General features: G+C 43.4%; 1 protein-coding gene across 20 annotated transcripts in view; it reads left to right on the top strand.

Moving 5' to 3' along the window:
• The window catches only part of LOC112239382 (mitogen-activated protein kinase kinase kinase kinase 4), a 100,133-nt gene that overhangs the window by 48,630 nt on the left and 32,905 nt on the right, over positions 1-18,598 (top strand). For all 20 annotated transcript variants that reach the window (XM_024407870.2, XM_024407930.2, XM_042319717.1 and 17 more), the window contains exons 3-12: positions 6,052-6,108; positions 14,530-14,655; positions 15,676-15,786; positions 15,873-15,963; positions 16,125-16,255; positions 16,566-16,620; positions 16,842-16,920; positions 17,047-17,222; positions 17,328-17,400; positions 17,520-17,730. In XM_024407870.2, coding sequence (XP_024263638.1) covers positions 6,052-6,108; positions 14,530-14,655; positions 15,676-15,786; positions 15,873-15,963; positions 16,125-16,255; positions 16,566-16,620; positions 16,842-16,920; positions 17,047-17,222; positions 17,328-17,400; positions 17,520-17,730 — 1,110 coding nt within the window. The remainder of the gene's footprint in view (positions 1-6,051; positions 6,109-14,529; positions 14,656-15,675; positions 15,787-15,872; positions 15,964-16,124; positions 16,256-16,565; positions 16,621-16,841; positions 16,921-17,046; positions 17,223-17,327; positions 17,401-17,519; positions 17,731-18,598) is intronic.

Below are 18,598 nucleotides of genomic sequence, written 5' to 3'. Positions count from 1 at the left end.
TGGGCACCTTCTATTGGCTACTACATAAACAACAGACTGACACATTAATGCTACTTGTCATCACCATTACTGATATCATTGCATCCATGACTTTTAATGTCACTATCGTCGTCATCAGTAGCTGCACTGTCATCATTGCCAATATGACTATACTTATTTTCCATTTGTTCACCTTAACTGTCCCTTTCCTCTACTCTGGTGAAGACACACTGCTGCCCCCCTCTCTACTGCTCACAGTCAGAACAAACACCCCTCCCATCCCCCATCTCTGCCTCCAGTCAAACACAACAATAGAAATCAAAAATAGTCTCACAGAACACTCATAGGTCCTCCTCTCACAGCATCTGTACTAACTAGTCCCAGTCAGTCCTGGACTGTCACGATTATTTACTGCATATCAGCATAATTCATGTTCCTTTATTTGTTGCTATTTGTAGAACAAGAGGTAAGGTAAGATAGTTGGGGATGGGGGTTGGGTTTTGGTTTGGGAGGTTGACCAGACAGGAAGCCAAATTGTGCTCTGGTCCTTTAATGAGGACTCCAGATGAACCCCCTGTGTGCTGGGGTCAGAGGGCAGAGGTCAGATTCTCATAAGTATTATCTTATGAACTGGTCCCCATAGTCCTAGAAGGCTTCATTACCACATCTCCTTCCCTTGGTGATTACTGATAGGTGAAGGGGTAAGAAGGCTGAAGGAAAAGAGGCCTTCGAGACTGTTATGGAGGAAGTCACTCCAAAATGATCTGCTTGTGGTCAAAGATGCAGGTCTTCCACAGTCAACTGAGACGGTGGATTTTTTTTTTGTCTCTAATGTCAGAAGCCAGTGTTTCCCCGATATTAATTTAACAGCGGCTGGTAAGTATAAAACAGTGCAAGATTTTGGCAGTTAAGCCCATCCCTTTAAGATCAGAGTGACAAGTTACAACCTATATCTTTAGCAAACAGAGTGAGCAGTGGTGCGAATGAGAGCCAGGATTGCACAACCACTGTGTGTTCCTTATCTCCCTACAGTGCAGTGGCTTGAATCAGTTATATTTCCGATGGTGTCAACATAATTTTGCCACCACTGCTGAAAACAATCCTGGGGGAAACACTGCAGAAGCCCATCTGTTATATTTGATTTTATATACTTACTATATTTGACTGTGACTAGATGCAGATGGGGAAGTGAACTCATGGAAAAGATAAATACTCACAGGGTATTATTGTCCTTTGTGTGTGTGTGTGTGCGCGCCTATTTGTGTGTGCACCTGTGTGTGTTAGGCAGATAGAGGGCAGACACAAGGCTGTGTGTCTGGAGTAGAGGAACCTGAGCAGATGATGTCATAGGGGAGTGGGCCTCCTGTGATTGGTCTGGGTGCTGCCGATATCACCTCTCACCTTGGAGAGAACACACACACACACACACACACACTCCTAAACACACACACACACACACACACACACATACTCCTAAACACACACACACACAAACACACACACACGTCCACAAACGCACACATGCAAGCACATACACAGCTCTGAGAGTGAAATGGTTGGGTGCCAATCACTTGTGGGTTATTTAACTTCAAAGAGGTCTGAAACAAACCTCACGATGGAGGGATGGAGTAAAAGAGAGTGAATGAGAGACAACTCATTGAGACAAGCCAAAGGCTGACACTGACATCATGACAGGTAGTGATGAATTCTGATCTCCAGTTAGGGGCACCTATACCAACCCTCCTTACCATATGCACCGAGTCACCCTCAGGCCGTGTGTGTGTGTGTGTGAGTGAATCTGTATAACCGCTAAGATCCGCAGAAATACTTGGCCCTCAGCCTCTTTCTTTCTTTGCTCCCTCTTATTCCCCATCTCCCTCTATCTCCTTCTTCTCCCACGCCACCTCTGCACGCCCACATCTCTCTCACACACTCATGTACTTGAAATTGCTAAAAAGGGAGAAAATGTGTTCTACAAATTCTCAAAAGTGAGGAAATAAGTCAAGACTGATTAGGCAATAAGCACTGGATATTTATTGTGTGTGTGTCTTCATGCACATACTGTGAGTGTGTGCTTCATCTGTTGTACGTGTGTGTGTCTGAGTGTATGGTGTTTGCCCAGAGTGAACGGGCCCAGTGGTCAACCTCTATCAGGTTCCATTAAACGGCAGCATCCATCTTCTTCCAGCATGTGTGGCCATTACACCAGCTCTGCTGAGTCATCCATTACCCCTTGACATACACACACACACACACACACACACACACACACACACACACACACACACACACACACACACACACACACACACACACACACAGGTGTGTGTCCATTACAGTCCCCAGAAAGCAACACAGCATGCTGTTAAGAGTGATAGAAGCCATTGATAGAAGTGATAGAAGAGAGTGATAGAAGCCATTTACTGGTCTTCAGCCAACCCTTCTCACACTGTGATTTAGTGATGCACCGATATGACATTTTTGGCCGTTACCAATATCCGATATTTTCCTTGCCAAAAAAACCCCAATACCGATAACCAATATTTACAATTTTAGCGGCCTTTTAAGCATTCTAGTACAGTTAAATAATTAACACACACACATGGACGCAGCTGTCTAAGGCACTGCATCTCAGTACAAGAGGCGTCACTACAGTCCCTGGTTCAAATCCAGGCTGTATCACATCCTGTCGTGATTGGGAGTCCCATAGGGCTGTGCACAATTGGCCCAGCATTGTCCGGGTTTGGCCGGGGTAGGCCGTCATTGTTAAAGAAGTATTTGTTCTTAACTGACTTTCCTAGTTAAATAAAGGTTACATACACACACCACACTGACTAAAGTTATTTTGTTTGCATGTACTTATGTCCCCATTACCAGTAAAACACAATAAAAACCTATTTCTTTCACTTACTTGTTGTACTGTTTCGTTGTTAATTTGTTCAGTCGTTTCATTCTCAACCAGGATTTCTATGGAACGCCGTTTGGGTCTTTGCGTGTCAAAAATGATACACGTCAATAACACTATTTGACGTGTCAAATAAGCTTATTGACCAATCAGGACCTGAATATGACTGCATGTTCCATAATATTTGAATGCGTTCATAAATTTTTTACGTAGTTATTACACATTGATTACACTATCACTTGTACTTCATGTCACAACAATTCAACGACACGTATGCTATGGTGCTGGTAAAGTTGTCTCGCACACCTACAGTGCTGGTCATAAAAAAAGCTAGCTAGCTCATGGGAGCAAACAATGTTCTTCCCCAAAAACATAGCAAAACGACATCTGTTTCAGTAGCTATAGTTAGCTAGCTAATTATATAGCTAGGTGTCATCATTTATAATAACCCTAATTTATAAGACAGTTCTTATTTGATTAATGGTGGTCGGGCCCATCTATGTGAAGCTAGCCACAACAAGGATTATCCACAACAGTGGACTTTGTGGTTAGCCTTCAAAACAAAAGTATGTCATTGACAGCGATACAAATAGTAGAATTATGCCATAGTTTAATAGATCATGCTAAACGAGGTTGGAATGTTATATAAAATCAACAAAAGACAATCATTTGTTAATTTGACAAATCTGTTGAAATCACACTGGATGTATTATACTTTACAATTGCATTGGGGGCATACGTATTTCACTGTACATCCTTACCTATGGATTGTGGATCAATGATATGGGGTATGAGTCTACACCCAGAGAACATTAGCATCGTAGCTCTTATTGTGGGACTCTGAAACAACTGTGAATTGAGCCACATTTATTGTCAACCTATGTGTATTGAACACTATCCAGAGAAAAAACAATGCCGCGTGGATGTTTTGGAGTCTGATAACGCTGAGTAGACTGTTACCCCATTTCATTGATCTCCAATCCTTAGGTAAAGCTGTACAGTACAATATGAATGTCAATACACACAATAAGCTGACTGGGGAGGTGATTTCACACAGTCACAGTCCCGCGAAAAGAGCTACAATGCTAATATTTGCGTAAACTCTTCACAGTTGTGTTCTGTGGGTGTCACCGAGTAGACTGATACCCCATTTCATTGCTTCACATTTCAACCTTGTTTAACATTATCTCGTCTAAATATGGCATGAGTCCACCAATTGTAACCTTTTGCATCACTTTCAAGGAGGTACTTTTTATTTTGAAGGCAGACCACAAATTCCACTATTGTGCCTAATCCTAGCTAGCTAGCTAGCTATCCCAGAAGTTGCGGTCAAACAAATAATGCTTTATTACCAACATTCGTGGCCGATGTTTGCTTGTTTGCAGACTTTTGTTCAGCTTTGACAGTGCTACTGATCATCTGAACAACATCTTGGTAACGTTAGTGTGTACCGGTGCTTGACCAGTCAGCGAAAGCCAACATCACCCACGACAGAGAACGGTTAATTGTCAAGGGAAATGAATTCCATTATCTTGGCGTTAATGGATTTCGCCTTTTGAGTTGTCTCGATTCAATTTTCTTACTCTTTCAAATGACTGCTCGACTTGCTGACTGCTCGATCCACACAGCAGACATTGTGGGCTAGGTTAGGAATGCTGTGTTGCAAGTGTAGTGCAACATTTTACGTGGCGTCATTACGTCATGTACCTACGTTATATAGGTATGCACGTCAGCTTTGACATTGGTTTTGCACATCAACGTTAAACTAGACTTCTGGCCGATACCAATGTTGGCATTTTTAGCTAATATCGTCCGATTCCGGTAATAACATTGCTGTTAGATGACCATTCTGCATTATTGTTGAAAGACCATTTCAAGGCATGAACATCATATGAAATAGTATAGGAATTATAAACCTGCAATTTAGTTTTATCTAGGTACCGCTATGTAACTGTGATGGGACTTTTCCTGTTATGCTTACAGGCTGCTCTTGTGTTGTACCTATGTGTGTTTGTGTGTGAATGTGGACTGGTGAGACATTCTTTAATCCCCACAGTCATTAGACAGATCACCAGATTAGATTACCCCCTCTCCCAGACAGAATCCCTCAGGACCACAGCTGCCCTACGCCCTGCCTGGCATTAAACAGGCAAATAGGCAGTCCAGTTCTGTTTGATTGGGGGTTGTGAGGGTTTGTGAGTGTGCAGTTCATTTATGGGGCCTTGCTGAGATTTCTGGTCTGGTGTATCCCTGGGCAGCCACGGGTGGAGTGTTAAAGTCTGTCTGGTAGCTGGCAGTGTCCTCTTGGGGTGTTGTGCGGTCCTATGTTGCTGCTGCCTGGTTGAGTTCCCTGCCCTCAGTGGGGTGTCTTTGTCAGTGCCTGAGTAATTTTAAATACTCAGCACTTGGCAGGGTTGCCAAGTGCTGAGGATAGGGACACACACACTAGACCTGTCACTCCTCTCCTTCTTTCCTTCAGCCTTCTCTCATCCCTATCGTTAAAAACGTGGTAGGACACGTTGTCATGGTGACTGTTCCATGCAGGGCACTGAAAAGACTAAGCAGACTGGCGCTGGGAAACAGACCCCCAAACTCAGCACTGACATATGCCCATACAACTGTCATGACTCTGGGATTCTCTGTCTTTTCATTCTCCATCTCTCTCTTATATCTAGCTTACTGTATTCTGTTCAGCATTTGATTCTGATTTGCAAGCAGGTTTTTTATTAAGGTTGTGAACCCATGTCTTTCTTTGCTCTAGTCATCCTTCTTGTCTGCTTGTGCTCCCAGTCAGTCCAGCAAAGCCCTGTGACCCCCTCATTAACCCCCTCCCTTACTATTCCACTACTTCCTCTATTAACAGAAAATATTATGTAATTGAAGATTGCAATGGTTAGAATGATTTACATTCTGGAGGTAACTAAAGACTAGCATGGGGTCGTAAAGATGGACAGGGTTGTTACTTACGTACCTGATATCTGCCGTTATAGTTGTGTGTAGTGTCCAGTCATGGTTAGGAATGTGCTCAAGCTCTTTCTGACTGAAACTACGTCACTTGGATACTTTGCATATCAGGGCTGAAATGTTGTTCACTCATCTCACTCTCTGTCTCTCTCCCGGTCTCTCTCTCTCTGTCTTTGTGTCTCTTTCTCTGTCTCTCTCTGCAGGGCCGACATGTCAAGACAGGACAACTGGCGGCCATCAAGGTCATGGATGTCACAGAGGTAAGCCTTCGCTCGATTGGGAGAGTTTTGTGTGTGATATAACAGAGCGCTGGAAAGACTGACAGTTTCACTTGGCAGTCTCCACACCTTTACTTGGTAGTCCTTTGTCTCCCACATATTCACTTCCATTCATTAGGAGTTCCATGTTGGTTCCCCAGTGCTCATATGCTACTACTTCCTGAATAATCCAGTGATTTATGACATCACTGTCTAATCCTTCCTTGGACTTATTCTAGACTTTATATTCCCTCCAATAGGCTCCTCAGAGGAACATTTCCTTTTTAAGAACCAGATGGATGTAATTTTACTCATGTCAGACCTAGTTTCAAGACCAAAGAAGAAGCTGGGATCACAGAATAGTACTTGACTCACGGTTCCAGCTATGTTTGATCATTGTTTGATACTCTATAGCCACCCACATTATAGCCCATGTAGATGTGTGACATACCCCAAATCGATTTTTATTGCATCTGAGGCCCTAGATATGTCTTAAATATAACCAAAACACAAATAGCTGGATAGTAGTAGTTGCCAAGATTAACCTCCACCGACCCTTGCTCTCTCTCCTTTCCTCAATTCCCCTAGTCAATATTTTCCCTCCTAAAATAGCTATAATATCAGGCTTATATGAATGTAGGGCTTCAACCTCTGTAGTATTTTTCCTCTTCATGCCACAAAGCTGAGTTTGTGTTTGGAGCTGGATGGAGTGAATCGCTAGCTTTTCATGTGGCGCTGACTGGTAAGACACTTCAGGAGATTGGTCACTTCTGCTAGCAAGACAGAGGTCTGGAGTTTGTGCCAGGTATGGACTGAATCGGGAGGAAGTGGTACTTGATAAGCAAGCAGCGTGACATCCTTTAGGTGTGTATGTGTGTGTGTGTGATCCTTTTGAAAAGCCACAGGCAACAGAAAGAACCATTCGCATTGGTAAAAAAATCCCTTCCTCTGCTACCTATATGGGTCTTGCTACAAACTAGGGTACCCGTGAGGATTTGCTACACTGGACAACATTTTACAGCTGTTGATAAGTCATTGATAATAATCAGCTATTTTTTTCCCATGTCATTACATTAAGATAAGGGGGGGATTCATAGCTATATTCAATACATTTCACGAGTTGATTTAAAACCTATGTTTAACCTGTTTATTATGTTTGGTGTCTGGATTTGTCCAACAATCGTGTGACAAATATGAATTTTCTGTCCTTGCATGTATGACAGTGTAAGTTGTCGTTATATCGTATATTAAGCATTAATCAGTTAAATTAGACATTCAACTTGAACCCTGTAAGAATCCTGGATCTAGCTGTTGGACAGTTTTTTTGTATAGAGATCTCAGAAATGCTGTCTTAACTCCGTAACATTTCGTGTCTTATGTTACGGGGTGAAAACTGTTTTCATGGGCACACAAATCCAAAATGATGTATGCGATTGAAAAATCAAATGCTTCAAACCGAAATAGTTCACCTTACCTTGCATAATACTTGTTGGATGCGCATTTGGTGTCCAACAGATTTAGTTACGTTGTAATGTTTTCACATATCGTCATCTGATCCAGGAAGGAATTTTCCGAATGACACTTGAACTTGAATTTGGAGCTCAGAAAGTACTGGAATAGGCCTACCTTGAACATTTGACATTTCCTCAATTTGGTGCTTGAAAAGTCCTCCTGCTCCCTTTATAATTATCCGTGATGATATTTTGTGTCAGTTTTTGTGAGAGATGTGGCCACTTTCAATTGTTTCCTGCCGCTTCAAGCGTGTTGCAGTTCTCTGTTTCGGTTAAATCATGTGCGTTTATTATGAGGATGACATCTGTTTGCTTCAACTTGGCTTTACCATTCAAATCCTTTCATTAAAAAAGGAACCTGGTTTTTGGACACTTTCTCAATATAAAAACAACAATGGTGAGATTCAAATAGTGAGATTAATGCTACCACTATTCATGGGTTTATTATGTAAATGATACCGTTGTATAACATTGAGGTCAGTGAAAATAACAATTAAGTGCATGAAAAAGTCCCTGAAAGTCCTAGAATTTGACTTGCCAATGTCTATATTAACCCTGCTTAAATAATGTATAGTCCTAGGTCTATGTTGTTGTATAGGTGGAGTTATGGGACAATTTCCTCTAAGTACACATGTGGAACTGCATAAAAATCTTTTTTATTTTTTGTTTCAAACCATTTTGAAATGTTTATCCCAATGTCACACATTGGCCCCATTATTTATAGAAAGACCCATATACGTGACCAGTGACCCATGACCCCAACATATAGTGCCCCCTAGTGTACAAAACAAGTAGAAATAACCCTTGACAGACAGCATACAATACCAGTCAAAGGTTTGGACATACCTACTCATTCCTGGCCTTTTCTTTATTTTTACTATTTTCGACATATAGAATAATAGTGAAGACATCAACACGATGAAATAACCCATATGGAATCATGTAGTAACCAAAAAAGTGTTAAACAAATCAAAATATATTTTCTATTTGAGATTCTTCAAAGTAGCCACGCTTTGCACACTCTTGGCATTCTCTCAACCAGTTTCACGAGGTAGTCACCTGGAATGCATTTCAATGAACAGGTGTGCCTTGTTAAAAGTTAATTTGGGGAATTTCTTTACTTCTTAATGTGTTTGAGCCAATCAGTTGTGTTGTGACAAGGTAGGGGTGGTATACAGAAGATGGCCCTATTTGGTAAAAGACCAAGTCCATATTATGGCAAGAACAGTTCAAATAAGCTAAGAGAAATGACAGTCCATCAATAGTTTAAGATATAAAGGTCAGTCAATATGGAAAATGTCAAGTGCAGTCGCAAAAAACATTAAGCGCTATGATGAAACCTGGTCTCATGAAGATCGCCACAGGAAAGGAAGACCCAGAGTTACCTCTGCTATATAGGACAACTTCATTAGAGTTAACTGCACCTCCGATTACAGCCCAAATAAATGCTTCACAGAGTTCAAGTAACAGACACATTGCAACATCAACTGTTCAGAGGAGACTGCGTGAATCAGGTGTTCATGGTCAAATTGCTGCAAAGAAACCAATACTAAAGGACACCAATAATAAGAAGACACTTGCTTGGAACAAGAAACACTAGCAATGTACATTAGACCAGTGGAAATATGTCCTTTGAGTCCAAATCTGCGATTTTTGGTTCCAACCGCCATGTCTTTGTGAGACGCAGAGTAGGTGAACAGATTATCTCCATGTGTGGTTCCCACCGTGAAGCATGGAGGAGGAGGTGTGAAGGTGCTTTGCTGGTGACACTGTCTGTGATTTATTTAGAATTCAAGTCACACTTAACCAGCATGGCTACCACAGCATTCCGCAGCGATATGCCATCCCATCTGGTTTGCGCTTAGTCCCACTATCATTTGTTTTTCCACAGGAAAATGACACTAAACACACCTCCAGGATGTGTAAGAGCTATTTGACCAAGGAGAATGATGAGAGTTCTGCATCAGATGACCTGGCCTCCACAATCACCCGACCTCAACCCAATTGGGATGGTTTTGGATGAGTTGGACCGCAGAAGGAAGGAAAAACAGCCAACAAGTGCTCATGATATGTGGGAACTCCTTTATGACTGTTAGAAAAGCATTCCTCATGAAGCTGGTTAAGAGAATGCAAAGAGAGTGCAAGCTGTCATCAAGGGCAAAGGTTGGCTACTTTGAAGAATAGTAAATATATTTTCATGGGCCTCCCGGGTGGCGCAGTGGTCTAGGGTACTGCATCGCAGTGCTAGCTGTGCCACCAGAGACTCTGGGTTCGCGCCCAGGCACTGTCGCAGCCGGCCGCGACCGGGAGGTCGTGGGGCGACGCACAATTGGCATAGCGTCTTCCGGGTTAGGCAGGGTTTTGCCGGTAGGGATATCCTTGTCTAATCGCGCACTAGCGACTCCTGTGGCGGGCCGGGTGCAGTGCACGCTAACCAGGTGCACAGTGTTTCCTCGGTGTTTCCTCCGACACATTGGTGCAGCTGGCTTCCGGGTTGGATGCGCGCTGTGCTAAGAATCTGTGCGGCTTGGTTGGGTTGTGTTTCGGAGGACGCATGGCTTTCGACCTTTGTCTCTCCCGAGCCCGTATGGGAGTTGTAGCGATGAGACAAGATTGTAACTACTAACAATTGGATACCACGAAATTGGGGAGAAAATGGGGTAAAAAACATCTATATTTTGAGTCATTTAACACTTTTTTGGTTACTACATGATATGTGTTATTTCATAGTTTTGATGTCTTTACTATTATTCCATTATTATTCTACAATGTGGAAAATAGTAAAACAATAAAGTATGAGTAGGTGTGTCCAAACCTTTGACTGGTACTGTGTACACAACACATGAAATGGCACATAAACGGGCCAAAACGGCTCCTACAGTGAGAGTGAAGGTGGTGTCAAGAATCTGAGCTCAATACAGTAATACACACTGGATGTGACTCAGCAGTTTCTTACCCTCTGTGTTGAAGAAAAACTGGTGTGTCATTGCTATTTGCGTTACACACTCCTCTTATCTTGGCATACTGCATGTAAGAAGTTTGTGTGTGTGTTTGCGTGCGTGTATACTAAGTGTGAACAGAAAGACAGACTCAGACTATTGTCACTAGGCAAATGTTACAGACAGTATTTGCCTACATGACAAAGCATATTCCTACCCTGTTACCGATTGAGAAAAAAAACATCCAAGCACCATCCTTTTATTTCTCATGTCAATAACGCAAAAGAAAAAAACAATTAGGACAGGGAGAAGGATGGATGGAGTGAGTAGGAGGACAGAGAATGAGAGATGGATTCTGTTTGCCAGACTGTCTGAGTATTGGCGTGTGGCTTGTATTTATACAGTCCTACTGGTGATCTACACTTATTACAGATCTTTCACATATCAACTCTTTTCTGTGATGAGTTTTCGAAAGGGGTAATTTTCTCCCTGTTCAGCTGTTTTGTAAAATAAACACTTCAGTTGGGGTTTGGGCATTTGCCAAGAGAGGGAATTAGTTGGGTTGTGGTAGCATGTTTATTTTTGAAATTCTTGATCTTCTATCGTTGTCCTGCAGGGGGATAGGCTAGTCTAGTGGATTTACAGGATCCAGTACATATGATATGCGTCATCCAGGAACTCCTGGTCAGCAGAAAACATCTGTTTGTAGAGCATGGAAACAGTGACCCAGATTTTTCACTTGAAAATGTATTCCTAAAAAACAAACAAACAAACAAACCATACACCTCTTTGTAAAAAGGCAACTTTTAACAATTTCCACGTTTACAGGAAGAACTGTGCAGATACAATGTTTGGTAACAGAATAAAACGGAGGGAGATTTTACTGCATCTGCAGAGTTTTTCCAGTAAATATGTATTTTTTAATTTACTTTGTAAATTGTTCAAAGTAGTCATTGTGCATATAGTTGTATGGTTTGTTAAACTTGAAATCAATGTTTTTTTGTTTGGCATTCATTTTCCGTTACAGTGGAATTGCCCAGTACTATTTAACTGTGTATACAATGGTATAGTACTACTTGAAGAAGCAGAGAGCCAGGTAGCATCATTGATGTATGTGTAGTGGTGGTGCACACCAGTTATAGGGTCTATGCCTAAGATGAGAACATATCATTTTATTGTAAACCCAGTTCTTCTGCCCGAGCTCCCTACCATGTATGTGTGTTCCATGTGTTCCTGTGAATATAACATATTACAGTAGAGCTACAGACAGCTCCAGTATAGTTTTAGCTTCACTCTACTCTACAGGCTCATTTCAGCATATGTGCTCTGACCCAGATACCACTTCCTGTCCTACATACAGCATAGAGGGAGGGAGGGAGAAATAGAGAAGAGTGGAAGAGAGAGAAGGGGAAGAGTTTGTTTTTCTTTCCTCCTCTCAGAAGGTTCATTTGAAGTGCAGTGGGATTATGGGAGGGTTTTAAGTCGCTCAGCCACTCGTCTCTCATCACCTCTCCTGCCTGCTGTCTCCTTTCTCTCTCTTGCTCTCCCCTTTTCTATTGCTCGCTTTCCCACCCTCTTTCTTGCTCCTCCTCTCTCTGTCTTGCTCCTCCTATCTCTGTCTTGCTCCTCCTCTCTCTGTCTTGCTCCTCCTCTCTCTGTCTTGCTCCTCCTCTCTCTGTCTTGCTCCTCCTCTCTCTGTCTTGCTCTCTTCCCATCTCTCTTCTCTCCCTTCCTTTTGCTCTTTCTCTCCCTATCACTCCTCTCCCTGCCTCTGTGACTCTATAACCTCTAATCACATTAGGTGTACTAGAGCAGAGGACTGTAGTATCTAGAGTCCTGCTCCTCAAGCTAACCTAGCAGAGAGGCTGCTTTTGGAGGCTAATTCACTGGGATTCAATAGGAGTCCGAAGTTATTAGCAAAAGCCCTGATTCAAACAGTCTCCATCTTTCCTCTCTCCCTCTTGTTGGCTCTCTCTTCTTTCTCTCTCTCGTGCACTGTCTCTCTCAACTCATCTCTTCTCACTGTCTTGGCTCACTCTCTTAGCTGAATATCTTTATTGTAGAAAGTGAGATAATGATGGTGGGAGGTATTAAAAAGGGTGACCCATCCCCCTTATTCTTTCCACTGTGTGTGATACTATCTGTAAGATGGCCACCCTTGTTAACACCTCCCACCATCATTATCTCACTTCCTACACATGATTTAGAGTTGTGAAAATGGCATCCGGACTATGAGAGAACTGGGGGATAGAAGATGTGGTGATGAAAATATGAGGTTATGGAAAGTGCAGACTGAGAGAAGAATGGCACTGAAATGCATAGCGGATGTTTCACATGCTCCTGACCAATTCTGCTATTTTGTGAGCTCAACTTTTTTTGTACATAATGTCTCCTCCTCCATTTCCTATGACCGTAACCTGGCCCTGATCCGGAAGAGAAAGAGACAGCGATATAGAGGCCGATGCGCGTGCACCCTAATGAAGCTACGGCGGAAAGTAAATAATCTGCCTCTACCCTCTGTTCTATTGGCGAACGTACAACAATCACTGGAGAACAAACTGGATGAGCTCCGTTTGAAACTATCCTATTAACGGGACCTGAAAAACTGTAATATCCTATGTTTCTCAGAAACTAGGTTGAACAAGGACACGGATAATATTCTTGCTGGTTTTTCTATGCACCGGCAGGACAGAATGGCAGCGTCGGTTAAGCTCAATGGATGTGTGTCTTATTGTTAACATCAGCTGGTGCGCAATCTCTAATGTTAAGGAAGTCTCAAGGTTTTGCTTGCCGGAGTTAGAATACCTTATGATAAGCTATGGACCATATTATTTACAGAGGGAGTTTTCATCTATGTTTTCCATAGCCGTCTATTTACCGCCACAAACCGATGCTGGCACCAAGACCACACTCAACAAGTTGTATAAGCAACAACAACAAGAATGCTCATCCAGAGGCGGCACTCCTAGTGGCCGGCGATTTTAATGCAGGAAAACTTAAATCTACCAGAAATGTCAGCTAAGCAAGTGGAGGCTACAAAAATCTAGACCACCTACCTTTACTCCACACACAGAGACGCCTACAAAGCTCGCCCTCCATATTTCAAATCTGACCGTAACGACCTCTGTCCTCCCTCATTCCTGCTTACAAGCAAAAACTCTAACAGGAAGTACCAGTGACGCGCTCAATACAGAAGTGGTCCAATGAAGTCGATGCCAAGGTACAGGACTAGAATATGATCAGGGAGTACCACATAAGTCACCGGCTTCATTAATAAGACGATGAGTAAAAAAAATGACAGGTCATCCCAGCAACAGGAAGACCACATGTTGAGGGAGCGTTATACAAAGTGACGCTAAATCAATGTTTTACCACTGCTAAATCAATGCTTTACCAGCCAGAATGGTTTATGAGTGAATCATACACTGTGTGTGTGCGCGCCTGTGTGATAATATTGGTTTATTTGGCTCCATTATCATTTACGATATAGGACGTGCCATTTTCACTTCCATGCTCATCAACATTCTCGTTGTGACTGAAAGTCAATAAATGGTGCTATTTACCAGGCTCAATTTGGTTGAATAAATAGCAGTCTGTTTCTGTTATTGTTGTCATGATTACAACAAACTTCCCCTCTGGAAATGCCATGAGGGGTAAACAACCTATGGAGTGTCAGTTCATCGACCATCATACACAAAACAAAGAGCTCGTTAGGGTGTGTGTGTGGTTGGTTGGTTTGTCACCGGGGGCTCTCAGATGAGACTGTTATCAGTTCACATGTCTCTAGGATGTGTTCCCTGGCCAGAACAAATAGAACAATGAATATTTGTTTTGTTTGTTATGATTCGCTCCATTACTTCATAAAATTACCCCCCTCCAGGGCAATGGGAATTTATTAGCTCTATTAATGGTCTTTCTCTCTTTCTCTCGCTCTCTCTTTTTCTCTCTCTCTCACTCTGTGTGTGTGAGTCTAGGATGAAGAAGAGGAGATTAAACTGGAGATTAACATGCTGAAGAAGTACTCCCACCACAGAAACATAGCCACCTATTACGGAGCCTTCATCAAGAAGAGCCCACCAGGACATGACGACCAGCTATGGGTGAGTGTGTATTTACCTAGTCTATCCCTCAGTCCCAAATACATCTACCTAAAACTCAAGCCTGAACTACTTGGACACCTCCAGCATAAGGCCTTCATAACGGTGTCATAGGATGACATTGCTAGTTAGGTTCAATAGGAGGTACCATCCTCACTCTACCTACTTCGCCATCCATAGTCCTCCTCACTACAACCATCTATGAATGAGTGGCTACAGATATATCCCCTTCAAACCATCCTTCCCTCCACCTCCAACGAGATGCAACAAACACTCAAACTGGACAGTTTTATCTCTATCTCATTCAAAGACTCAAACATGGACTAACTGACAGTTGTCTGCTTCGCATGATGTATTGTTGTATCTGCCTTCTTGCCCTTTGTGCTGTTGTCTGTGCCCAATAATGTTTCTGCCATGTTTTGTGTTGCTACCATGTTGTGTTGTCATGTGTTTCTGCCTTGCTATGTTGTCGTCTTAGGTCTCTCTGTACATTACATTTTGAATGCTTATCAGGACAGGAAAATTGTTCAATTCACACACTTATCAAGAGAGCATCCCTGGTTATCCCTACTGCCTCTGATCTGACGGACTCACTAAATACACATGCTTTGTTTGTAAATTATGTTTGAGTGATGGAGTGTGCACCTGGTTATCTGCAAATAACAAAAACAAGAAAATTGTGCCGCCTGGTTTGCTTAATATAAGGAATTGTAAAATATTCATACTTTTACTTTTGATACTTAAGTATATTTAAGACCAAATACTTTTAGACTTTTACTCAAGTAGTATTTTACTGGGTGACTTTCACTTTTACTTGAGTCATTTTCTATTAAGGTATCTTTACTTTTACTCAAGTATGACAATTGGGTACTTTTTCCACCACTGGTACCACGATTGTTGTTTTCACAGCTGTGTCTCTAACCTTTTACATCTACACTGTTATGGCTGCATAGTGTGTGTGTGTGTGTGCGCGACACGCATATGTGTAAATGACTAACTCGCTCTCTCTCTATTGGTCTCTAGCTGGTGATGGAGTTCTGTGGTGCAGGCTCTATCACTGACCTGGTGAAGAACACCAAGGGCAACACACTGAAGGAGGACTGGATCGCCTACATCTCCCGTGAGATCCTCAGGGTGAGTCTACTTTTACTTCCTACACGTTCCCCTTGCTGTTGCATGCTGGTATCTGTGGTCTCATGATGGTCTGTGTTTCTCCTCAGGGGTTGGCTCACCTGCACGCCCACCATGTGATCCACCGTGACATCAAGGGCCAGAACGTGCTGCTGACTGAGAACGCTGAGGTCAAACTGGGTGAGTTCACTGGTTTCAACTGGTTTGAGATGATTTGATGCTAGAGGCTAGAATGGTTTAAACTGGTTCAAATGAGTCTGATTCAAACTGAGGCTGGTTTGAAACATGATACATGGGACTAGTTTGAACTGGTTCTGACTGGTCTTCTCCCCCTCCTCCAGTGGACTTTGGTGTGAGCGCCCAGCTGGACCGGACAGTGGGCCGGAGGAACACCTTCATCGGGACACCCTATTGGATGGCGCCGGAGGTCATTGCCTGCGACGAGAACCCAGACGCCACCTACGACTACAGAGTAAGATGCACTCAATAACACCATGCCACTATCTGCTAATGGCTGTCAGTGTCCAGTTGTATGTAAAGTTAGTTGAATGATAGCTGCTTGCGTTTGTGCCATTGTATGTGGCTGTGTAGGCTGATGGGACAGTACAGACAGTACAGTAGCAGGTTGGGGTAGATGTTGTCATGACCAGAGAGGGTGGTAATTACCATCCTATATAGATGCATGCACGTATATATTCATATACACACACACACACACACACACACACACACAAACAATGGTAGCTGTGTTCATATCTCTCATAGTGTGTTTTCTCCTGCAGAGTGACTTGTGGTCCACTGGAATCACAGCTATAGAGATGGCTGAGGGAGCTCCTCGTAAGTACAGCCACTCTATTACCACACATAGGGCGGCGCACAATTGGCCCAGTGTCGTCCAGGGGGGGGAGTCATTGAAAATAAGAATTTGTTCTTAACTGGCTGGCCTAGTTAAATGAAAAATCCCCCCAAACATTACTATTAGACTTCTACAGTACTATTTTTTTCCATCGAGCTAACCTGGTTGAAATTGTTGGTGTTTGTTTTGTCTTGTCTTCCAGCACTGTGCGATATGCATCCAATGAGAGCGCTCTTCCTCATCCCCAGAAACCCTCCTCCTCGACTCAAGTCAAAGAAATGGTATGTAACTAATCTATGCCCTTATGATTTCAGACATTTAAACCACCAAACTCTTTCATAGCTCATCTGACATTGCCTGGTAGATAGGCTCATAAAAGTAACAAATGGCTTCTCTCCGCTCCTCAGGTCTAAGAAGTTTTGCAGCTTCATTGAAGGCTCCCTGGTGAAGAACTATACCCAGCGCCCCCCCACCGACCAGCTGCTGAAACACCCCTTCATCAGGGACCAGCCCAACGAGAGGCAGGTCCGCATCCAGCTCAAAGACCACATCGACCGCACCAAGAAGAAGAGAGGGGAGAAGGGTGAGTCTTAGACATACTAATACACACACACACACACTACTAGTCTTCTCTAAGACATCTCCAGAAGACATTTGAAACATTCTCACCCTTTCCTCTCTTCTCTAGATGATACAGAGTATGAGTACAGTGGGAGTGAAGAAGAAGAGGAGGAAGCTCAGGAGCAGGAGGGGGAGCCCAGGTAACTAACCCACATGGATTAATCCAAAAAACTAGCCAACATACTAATAGCAAATGCGTTAGCTAACATGTCTTTTCAGTCCATAGCGCTCCATATTAACATATCTCTTTGTCCCGTAGCTCTATAGTGAACCAGCCAGGGGAATCAACCCTGCGTAGGGACTTCATCCGTCTGCAGCAGGAGAACAAGGAACGCTCAGAGGCCCTGCGCAGACAGCAGCTCTTGCAGGAGCAGCAGCTCCGGGAGCAGGAGGAGTACAAGCGCCAACTACTGGCAGAGAGGCAGAAACGCATCGAGCAGCAGAAAGAGCAAAGGAGGAGGCTGGAGGAGGTATGAGAGAGAGCGAGTGTGTCTGTGTGTGTCTAAGTTTGTGTATGTGTGTGTTCTTCCACCCTGTTTATGTAGCGACCCTGTGTTTATAAATACGGAAATCGACACTGCCGCACGAGCATGCTTTTGCGGCACAGTCGATAGCGCGCCGGACCTCGGGTTCGAAGGTCGAGGGGTCGAGACCTGCTCTCCACTGTTTCATTACATTGGTGTCAGAAGTGGGATCGGACCTCACATCCATGACAGTGCGTGTGCTTGGCCGGTGAGCACGTTCCTGTAAGACGTAGAGTCGCAAGCTAGCGCGAGGACGCGCTCTTTGAAAGGAGGGAGTAGTGTAGCGACTCTGGGTTTATAAGCGCGGAAATCGACCCTGCCGCACGAGCATGCTTTTGCGGCACAGTCGATAGCGCGCCAGACCTCGGGTTTGAAGGTCGAGGGTTCGAGACCTGCTCCCCGCTGTTTCATTACATTTAATGGTGTGTGTGTGTGTGTGTGTTTGTTCCTTTTACTTTGCAGGCTGCACCCATAAATTGTTCATGTATGCATAACATGTTTGTGACCGTGCTAGAACAGTCAACACACTCCCCACAGACGTTTCCCTCCTCTGTGTTGTGTTTTCAGTAGTGATTAGTGTGTTTGTGTACAGCCTCTGGGTTGTGTTCCCTAATTGGCCTTTATCTCTTCCAGAGGAAGACCAGAGAGCTGTCTCTATCTTAGCCTCTCTGGGAGACCCGGGCCAGAGAGACTTTAGAACATGCTGGAGGGAGAAAGCTTCTGCTTGTCTGTTGTTTTAGTCTGCAGAAATCAGCACAGCCAATTCTCTGACCTATGCCCTAAATGCAGTAGTCCCCATGATATTACCATGTCT

Source organism: Oncorhynchus tshawytscha, linkage group LG03 (assembly GCF_018296145.1).
Source record: "Oncorhynchus tshawytscha isolate Ot180627B linkage group LG03, Otsh_v2.0, whole genome shotgun sequence".
NCBI classification, from domain to species: Eukaryota; Metazoa; Chordata; class Actinopteri; order Salmoniformes; family Salmonidae; genus Oncorhynchus; species Oncorhynchus tshawytscha.
This window is presented reverse-complemented; position numbering and strand designations above follow the sequence as displayed.